The sequence below is a fragment of the Telopea speciosissima genome, chromosome 10 (assembly GCF_018873765.1).
Source record: "Telopea speciosissima isolate NSW1024214 ecotype Mountain lineage chromosome 10, Tspe_v1, whole genome shotgun sequence".
Lineage (NCBI taxonomy): Eukaryota > Viridiplantae > Streptophyta > Magnoliopsida > Proteales > Proteaceae > Telopea > Telopea speciosissima.
Window position 1 is genome coordinate 45,016,547 of NC_057925.1, and position 9,746 is coordinate 45,026,292.

The following is a 9,746-nucleotide window of genomic DNA, read 5'->3' on the forward strand; positions in this document are numbered from 1 at the left end:
AGATTGCGCTCTGCAACACCTGAGTTGCTACAAAACCTATGAGGTTGGGAAACACTCAGCTGATTGTTGTCATAAAAAAAAAGAACTAATTTGATCTGTATATCCTATTCACCTCTCTGATATTTTCCTTGCAGCATTATTAGTTCCTCCTGAACAACTGAGAACTACTAGTCCACAACAGAGTAACTTAGTGGTTTCTCTGATTTATTCGATAAGGGTGCCTCTGTTAAGGAGCATTTCTTTTTGCTATATTGGTCAAAGAAAATGCTTTGTTGGACTCATCTAGGAATAATGCTCAAATTCTTTGTCTTCATATTCCGCAGATTGTATATGCCTTAGGGGATGCTTGCCTTTTCTAATAATGGATGTATTTGAATGTCCAATTCTCAGATTTTGTTATATTGCAGCTCTTTTTCCACTTTTACTTGAATTTATATGAGTCCAAAAATTTAAACTGCTTTCCAGCTTCCACCCCTATCCTGGAAAGAAGTACATAAATAAACAAACAAGTAGAAGTCCCTCCAAAAAAGAAAGACCTTATTCAACATTGGTTGTCTTTGAACTAATGTTAATGATAGGCAACACATATCTTAGCTATATATATATATATTTTTCCAAGTGTTTATTTATTTATTTATTTTCAATATTTCCACCCCATTGTTTTGTTTTTCGCCCTCTCATTGTGGTTCTCACCCTTGATTGTTAGAAATCTTTGTTGACGAATATATATATATATATATATCATGAGAGCCAAATCTTCAGGCTTCTCTGTATGGTTTTACATGCATTATAGATATATAGAAAATAAACTTCACCCTATAATATACATAATATAGACAAAATACTTAATTATATAATGGAAATCTTCAATCCAGAAAACCACACGTTCTTTACTTGATGTTTTGACCTGATAGGTGATTTCTCAAGGAAACCCAACTTAAGCTAATTAGCTAATACAATGGCCAATTCAGGTGAAGGCAGTTGAGCTTTAGCTGAATATAACCCAAGTTTACCCTACCAGTACCATTATATGTTAGGGTCATTTGATTATGGTACTCTGGTCCCTTGGCCTTCATTGTTTATTTCAATTTTTTGTTTGAGAAGGAAGAAGTATCAAGTCTTAATCTCAAATCATTTAATTATCTTCTCAGGTGACAACATTCTGTCTCTGCTCTTATGGTAACACAGCTTTTTCGGTATGTTCCGACAAACTTGTCTTCAATAGACAAAAAGGAGAAGAATGAATTTGAAGCTGTAGCTACTTCAGTCTTGTATAAGCAGGCTAAATGAACACTTGCTTCCCTTTATTGTTCTGCATGTGTATAAACTAGGCTCAGTCCTTCATTTCAAGACTCTCTATCTTCTCTGTATCTTCAAAACCTTTGAGCTCCTCCTCACCATTAGAGTTATGCAAATGTTGAGTCTTATATTGGTGTCTCATGGCAAACACAAGAAAAACCAAGAAATTTAAAACTCCCAATACTGCAAGTGTCCAATAGAAGTTTTCTAACCTCCCCTTGTTCAGATTGTTCATAATCCAAGTTTCTTTAGTCACCTTGCTTACCAAGGACACTAACAAGCTACTAACAAAGAATCCCATTGAAATGGTGGCAAGGAAGAGTCCTGTGCTCATGGACTTCATTCTTTCTGGGGCCTCTCTGATGAAAAACTCGAGTTGTCCGACATAAGCAAAAGCTTCACCTGCCCCAACAAGGAAAAACTGAGGAACTAACCAGAAAGCACTCACCATGGTCTGTTGATGGACAGCAATTTCCCTCCTTTGTTTCTCAACAATTGCAGCTGCCACCATTGCAGCTACTGAGAAGATGAGTCCTATACCAATCCTCTGTAGACTAGTGATGCCTTGAACATTGTGGGTCAATTTCCTAGCGAGAGTAACAAACAACTTCTCATTCAAGGAAGTGAAGAGAAGGATAGTGATGAAGAGGAAGAAGGAGAAAGAGCCAGAGGGAACGACGAAGGATCCCAATTTTCGATCCATGAATGTAGCTTGCTCCACTGTGAAAGTAGTCATCTGAGAGTAAACTGTCCAGAAGAGAATGCAGGTGGACCAAATTGGGATTAACTTCAGAACCATCTTTACTTCCTCAACTTGGGTCACGGTGGAGACCATCCAAGGGTTTGCATTTCCATTTAAATCTGTGTCTTCTGCAATTGCTGCCTTGTCAAGACACCTACATGTTAATGGGCACATAGCCACAAAGAGCGCTTGAATTAGAGGCCATCAGTGGGAAACATCAACCTTGTGTTAATGATTTTAAATTGGTGAAGAGTTCTCTGTGGGGGAGCATGGGAGTGCATGTGGAAGCATCAACAGGGCGAGCATTTTCGCCTTCCGTGGGGGTGGGGTGGTTATTTCGCCCGCCCCTGTATCTGGGTGCGGGGGACACTCCCTCACAGAAACCATTTCCAACTTCTAAATTTTATGATGAAGACAGTTAGAGCAGAAGAGGTGCACATGCTTGTCCTATTATCTGGACCTATAAAGTTATCCTGGTGAACCTTGGCCCACATGGGTGGGCATATCCTCCACCACATGGTTTGCCTGCTAAGGTCCAAAAGAAGCTGACAAGTGGGCCTTAAGGTCCCTTACCAATTGAGCCAAGTTTGAGGTCAAACAGAGTTCACCACCTATTGAATTGCTGTAATAAGGGAAGTGCTCACAAACACAGATCTTTGAAATTAAAGTTTTTTCACCATTAAGGCATAAGGATGTCAAATACAAATCAAAACCAAACCAATTACAGTAATTCCTATCCGTTTCCATGGGAGGAATTCAAGACGATTTTAACTTGTTCTTCCCTAGTAGACAAATCTTAGCCCTCAATTGGGATGTTGAATCGAAAAGCCCAACCGGAAAAATGAAATTAGACCGACCAACTTTCTTATAAACTTATAGAAACTCGATTTAAGGTGCTAATTGAACTTTTTATAACAAATTTATTATTTTATGCATGGGAGACGGTTTCCTACACGAACAGTCTGCAGTTTCATGCCTTGGAGGAGGAGTATTATGAGAAAACACTAATACAAGTGGGGTATATGAGACATTTTATAAGTGGTGGTGGTACATTAATCTGAGTCTTATGAGGGGTGCTTGCATGAAATTTTTAAATTAAACTGGCATTGTGCAGATCTTTTACCCTAATAACCAAACCAAAAAAGTGATCAAAAACTGACCAACTGATGTTAATCAGTCTTGGTTTTTATTTCAAGGAATGATTCGCTTATCGATGGTTTTCGACCCAATAGGGTCCCTACTTGAATGAGTAAAGATGGGGGAGGGGTTGTCCCTACTTGAATGAGTTCTATTCCTATATATCTCTACTTTTTTGGTTGAAGTCCTATTCCTATATACCAACTTCATCTAATTGTGATTCCAAGGGGTATCTACATGTTGCCAGTTTGGGATTTAATCTCTCATGTAAAGCCAATGGGAACTAATCTCTCATGTAAAGCCAGTGGGAACGAACACTGGAGAGGATGTTGCATGGTCCATATATAAGGAGAGATTGTCAAGAGGAAAGAGTGTGTGAGAGGACTATAAACACCAGATCCACAAATAGATTATTCACTTAGAAGTCATGTTTCACTTTTCAATTTTAAGAATTATGTCATGTCCTTGAAACAATTCAAGAAATATTTTACTTAAATAAAAATGATAAAAGGTTCTTTGAACCGTTGGGGGAATGTATGGTACCGTTTCTCTAAGAGCTTAACAAAAAAAAAATAAAAAAATTCTCTAAGATTCCATGTCTATTTCTATCTTTTTCACATGAAATGACCTTGCTGCCCTCCTATATATGATATCATTTTGGTACACCTCATTGGTTTCCTTGTTCCTAAGAAAAAAAAATGGTTTTCTGTTTTTAACAAAATAGTGTTACATACCCGACAAAACACTCTTCCTTTTACATGTGGATTTTGAAAAGTTCACTCAGGTCTGATTTAGGGTTTTAAAACTAGGAATCGTTGACGCAACGGGTTTCTATCAATTTCCAATTCAGATCGGAACAAAATCAGCTGGAATCGATCCAACTAACCCTAGAATCGACCTAAAACAGCAGAAATCAGGAGAATCTTAGCATGAACATTCTGACTTAGGATGTCAAAAACAGGAATCGATCCCAGCCGATTCCTGATCTGATTCACCGATTTTTAAACCCTATGTGGTCAGATTGTGAGTCTGATTGAGTTGCTCCTGAGTCCCGACCTTTATCGCCCCAGTACTACTGGGGTGCTGTGCGCATCGTGCGGTGCAGCACCACCCCACCTTGCACACATGGGCGGTGTTGCACCGCACGATGCGCACAACACCCCAGTAATACTGGGGGCGATAATTTTCCGTATTAGACTACTGTGGCAACAAAAGTGTGAGTAGAAGTGGTTAGCCAGATAGAATTACCTGAAGCCTTGGGTGTGAGAAACCTCTGCATTGAGATACCCATTCAAGCTGAAACTAGGATTTGCAGGGTAATTTAATCTTCTCTTCTTCCAAGCCAAGAACAACACTCCCCATATCACAGCTAATGGGCTTCCTTGAGCCTTCTTAAACCTGTAAACCGGAGTTCCACCGAGCAATATAACGACGGCGATTACCATTGTTGCCGCCGATATCCCATAACCCCAACCTCTCCCCACATTATCTTGTATGTACACTAGAACTGTTACAGCAAACAGAGAACCCAAGCTGATACAGAAGTAGAAGCGATTGAAGAAGAAACTCATAGCTTTCGTTTCCTTACTATCCTTCAAATCGAATTGATCGGATCCGAACCCTGAAACGTTTGATTTTATGCCGCCGGCGCCGAGTGCTATGGTGTAAAGTGCAGTATATAGGAAAGCTAATTGCTGGCCATTGGCCTCTATGCACTGATGGTGTTGGATTCTGTAGTTACTGCATTGTGGAGGTCTCATACTGGGAATGCTTGTTGCTAACGTTAACAGAGTCACCCCCTGAACCAGAAGAACAGAGTACTTCCATAACTAAAACAATTAAACTCAGAAGATACAAAAGGAAGGAATTTAATTAAGAGAAACACTCACTAATGCTGTAATGGTAGCAAAGATTGCAACCGTCAAGTAACGACCAAGCTTAGCGTCGGCCAAGAAACCGGCGAAAAGGGCAAGAAGATTGAGAGTACCCAAGAAATTGGTGACGATATTTGCAGATTTGGAAGTGGAAATATGTAAATTTCCGACTAAGTATGTTACCAAATTCATGGAAATGCCCATTACACATATTCTCTCTGAGAGTTCACTTCCTGTAATAACCCAAAATTTTCAGTTTAATGGATAAGTATAAAAGCACTAAGCAGAGATGAGGAAGAAGAAGATGAGGAAGACAATAAAGGGTTTTGCTCATGGAGCACCTAAGATGAGACCCGCAGCGAGCCATCCACCGGTTTTCGATTTGTCTGCCGGATTTCCATGAAAGTCTACAGCAGTTACTTCATTTTCACCATTTTTACTGAGATGGGTCACCGTGGAAACCTGTTGACATCAAGAGAAAATTGCAGAAGAGAGATGCCATTACTAAGTTGTTCATGTCTTACTGTAACAATAGAGACATATATGCTTGAATTGTTTGCTGGTGAATTACCATTGCGTAGAGTATCAGAGAGAGAGACAGAGGTAGTAGTATTTGTTGTTGGGCAATTGGGGTATGAGGCTTTTAAAGAAGGGAGAGAGAGAGAGAGAGGTAGATGGAGGAGAAGAAGGAGTTGGATGTAATTAAGACGTTTTCAATGATTTCCACAAAACTTTTAGTGTGCTGTCATGTCATGTGTGATTAGGAAATTGTTAGTTTGTAATTATATGAACAATTGGAAGGAAGTGGTTTCTGTGGCGCTACTTGCAGGCATTGTTTGGACAACAATGGTGACTTAGACAGTAACTCTATCTTGGGACTTTTGTCTATCTCCATTATCTTAAATAGGGTAAGGAAGCTCTTGCTGATATGTTTGGGATAACTAAAGAATAAAAGATGGACCTGATGATTCCAATCTAACAATCACTTGTATACTTGGGCATAGATCATTGGTCTATATATCCTATGGATCCAATTGATATGATCGGATAAGGAACAATCGAACGGTGGAGATTGGAGAGTGGACTCGTTAGTCTGATGAGAGTGGCGTTGCATCGAGTCTATTGTCGCCATAGGGTTGATGTTGAAGTTTAATATCTGAAATTATATAAATGTACATATAAATTTATTTTCCATTTAAGTTCTCTTTTTTTTTAATTACTTATAATATATGATTAATTGATAAGGGTATTTTAATATTATAAAATGCTATTTAATTATAATTTGTTACTGGAACAATCTGATACCTTCCGGATATTGCCGCCCTGACCATGACTCATGGCCTAAATACCTTGATCCTAACCCTGACCTTGATGGGCCAAGCCCAGCCCAAGCCCGACCTGATTGGGTCGGGCTTGGCCTAATGGCCCTGACCCTGCAATAATTAAATTAAAATAAGAAGTCTAGACAAGATGTGAGGGAAGAGAATTGAACCCAAGACCTTTTGGTAGCAAATGGTTTTTTTACAACACCAACTGCAAAGTGCGCCAAGCACTTGTTTATATTCATAGTGGCTTCTATTTTTTAATAAATAAAGAAATTTCTTCAGTGCCAAAATCAAGGTCAAAATTAGGATCGGGCTAAGCCCGAGATCTCAACCCTAACCTGACCCGACCCTGACTCAGGGCCAGATAACCTGCCCTCAGGACCAGAAATCTTAACCTAGGCTCTGTTCGGGCTCAGAGCGGGCCAGGGAGGGTTCGGGCCGACAAGTCCAAATTTGCAACCCTATCTATAACTCCCAAAGAGCCAAGATGGATCATCCAACGATGTGGACCTAAAAGGCGACGTTTAATTCAAGCATTTTCTGTCTTGTTAATTATTTACTCGTTTCTCTAGAAAATGATTCTCACTAGAATGAATAAGAATGAATGAACAAGTTGGTGGCCCCAACTCTTTTCTCGGTTGTTTTGTATTCAACTCTATTATTGGTCTTTCTTTCTTGGACCATTCTCTCTGTCTCTCTCTCAACCTGAATGGCCTCTCCCCCTCTCCTCCCCTCTTTTTAGAAACCATTTTTTGACACTCTTCATTGGTGTGCTCCTCTACGCCAGTTAATAAGAGAACTCTATCTCTTACAAATTATTTACAAATGGAAAAATGCCAATTTCATACTAATTATAATGCGATAGTCCAACCCAAACAAGTGTTATATGAACTAAATGGGTAGGGATCGACACATTGCCAATGTAAGATAGATTCTCTCACGTTAAGCCAATGAGAACACAGGAGGGGCGCTTTCATATACAATAGGCCCACATGCCAATATATAAAGAGAGAGAGAGAGACACGTGATACGAAATGGTGGACATCATTTGTAGGCAAAACTACGGTCCATGGATCAAACCATGGTTCCCTAGGGAAATCAATTATAATCCAATTAGGGTATTGCACGCCCTGGGTTGCCCATGGTGTCCCATGGGTGCCCCATTTTTAGTTTAGGGTTTTTCATGGTTGCCCATGGGAACCCTTGTGCATCCCTAACAGGGTTTCTCCTCCCCTCATGTGTCCCACGTAATTATAAAACACATTAGGGACAAAGAAAATACATCTCCAGTCCTCACATGGCAAGAGGGATCCATCCCATACTCGAATGCGCAGCGGAAATAAATCGATTCGAGTTTTTTTCGCATCCCATAAATATTAAACAATTAAAACAGAAGGAATTAATCAAGAACTGCTAACCTGGTGAGCCTCAAGTGTTGCTCCTCCAATAGACAATGGTTCTTCCTCCAAGAAGCACTCCAAGCAAACAGATCTGAACCTCCAATGGCGCTATCAAGGTTCTCCAAGCCAATCCGAATATATCTCTAACCAGATCTGAATTTCTAAAACCCTAGCTCTCAAAACTAGAGAGCAAGAGGAAGAAATCACAAGAGAGAGAGAGAGAGGGAGAGCCAAAATCATGGGAGGGGGTGGCTGTGAAATTCGTGGAAGCCTTGCCTCCCTCCTGCGTTTTGGGTTCTATTTATAGATGGGTTTCCAAAACCCAGATGGGAAGAATCCCTGTGAGAGTTTGACACTTTCTCCTAATTTGCTCTATCTATTTATTTCAAATAGGCTTTATCTGTTTATCTCTGTTTGACTTTATCTGTTTATCTCAGAGTCCTTTGCTTGGTGAAGAAGCATAATCTAATAGGGAAAGTATTAAGTAATTACTTTATTTAATATCTATGGATAATTACAATTACCACCATATCCATTAATTAAATAAAGAACCAATTAAAATAGAAAATTTCAAATAACTCCCTATATGATAACAATTTATCATATACAACCCCCCCACTAATCAACACCATCATTATGGAATCTAGGGCATGTACACAAGTACTGCCAAACCCCAATCCATAGTACATGTCCATATAAGAGCGTCTGTGCATCTGATTGGGTCTCGTAAAACTCGACAAAACACTTTGTTCAAAAAAATCATATATAATCTATCATTTTATGTAAAATAGATTTTTGCAAAATCATTTCCAAAACGACACTGGATCTAGATTTCGATCCGACCATACACAGACAGTCTCAATCTTGGTGTTCCCCAATTGGGCAGTGGTGACCATGTTGGATAACTCCTTCGCTCACAAAGCGTTCATGCATTCCCAGAACATCGGCTTTGACTTGCTTGAGTCTCAGTCATTGATGAACCAAAGAATGCGATCGCACTTTGCAGCGACAGGGTTCTCTCAGGCAAAGGGTGTCGGTGACACATGTCTATCCTTTCCTACATCTGGCAGTAATACATGAGGGAATCGACAAAGTAGATTCTTCGCCAATGTACACATCAAACATGTGAGCACTCGCATTCGTAACCTGACATCACATGTCTAGGCATACCCAATGCGACGACCACATGATAAGGGTACCCAGCCTAAACCCTAGTCGTGACTACCATTTTAAGTAAAACTTAAGAACACATAATGCTCAAAAAGTTTATATCGCATGTGACAATATCAGACTAAAATGTATAAATGTTCAATACAAAGGTGAACCGGATTGAATCGGACCGAACCGGGTTTGATGGACACACACTTGTCCAACATCATTTGCCCAACCTAAATTTGTATTTTCGTTTTTTTTTTTTTGGAGCAAAATTTCCTTCATCCATGGTGAAGGGTTCCTCAGTAATCTAAGGTCATCGTTCCTCTCCCCCTATGTGTTGAAGGTCCGAAATTCCCTTCACTAGTTTGTCTACTGACACCCAACCTAGCTCAATGATGGCCTTTGGTGAAGGGATTCCTACTTCACTGTGGCTCAAGGAAAATTGGGGTCCTTTCACTTTTTATCTGTTTTCTTTTAACTTTGGTGAATTTTTTTATAGTCCATGGGAGCATAGTACACCCAAAATCCTAGGGTTATTATGATTCTTCCTCCCTACTAATACTTGAAGATCCAAAGTAATATAAGGTGGCCTTGCAATGACAGCTTCCAAGGCTGGCATAACTCTTTAGAAATAGTATGTTTTTTAGTGACAGTTAATAAAATTAAGGGGAGCAGTTCTCTGTGGGGGAGCACAGGGACCATGTGAGCACAACAGCTATGAGAGCACGCTGGCATCTCGAGCATGGGATTTTCGCCTTTCATTGGGGGCAAGTCGGTTGTTTGACCCCCATTGTATCTGCCCCCCCCCCCCCCT

General features: G+C 39.9%; 1 protein-coding gene across 1 annotated transcript; it reads right to left on the bottom strand.

The window, feature by feature from the left end:
• Nucleotides 1-1,116: 1,116 nt before the first annotated feature.
• On the bottom strand, nucleotides 1,117-5,653 carry LOC122642945 (protein NRT1/ PTR FAMILY 6.4). The gene is made up of 5 exons (XM_043836563.1): nucleotides 5,624-5,653; nucleotides 5,394-5,514; nucleotides 5,068-5,285; nucleotides 4,427-4,977; nucleotides 1,117-2,195 (listed from the first exon to the last, which is right to left on the bottom strand). Exons 1-5 carry the CDS (start codon nucleotides 5,624-5,626, stop codon nucleotides 1,334-1,336), a joined length of 1,755 nt encoding a protein of 584 aa, XP_043692498.1. The 5' UTR covers nucleotides 5,627-5,653; the 3' UTR covers nucleotides 1,117-1,333.
• Nucleotides 5,654-9,746: the final 4,093 nt, after the last annotated feature.

What these genes read in the sequence shown, in the direction of transcription:
- LOC122642945 (XM_043836563.1), bottom strand. An exon ending in CGCTGCGGGTCTCATCTTAG is followed by an intron (nt 5,286 to 5,393) that starts GTGCTCCATGAG and finishes GGGTTATTACAG; the next exon opens with GAAGTGAACTCTCAGAGAGA. An exon ending in TTGCTACCATTACAGCATTA is followed by an intron (nt 4,978 to 5,067) that starts GTGAGTGTTTCT and finishes CTTCTGGTTCAG; the next exon opens with GGGGTGACTCTGTTAACGTT.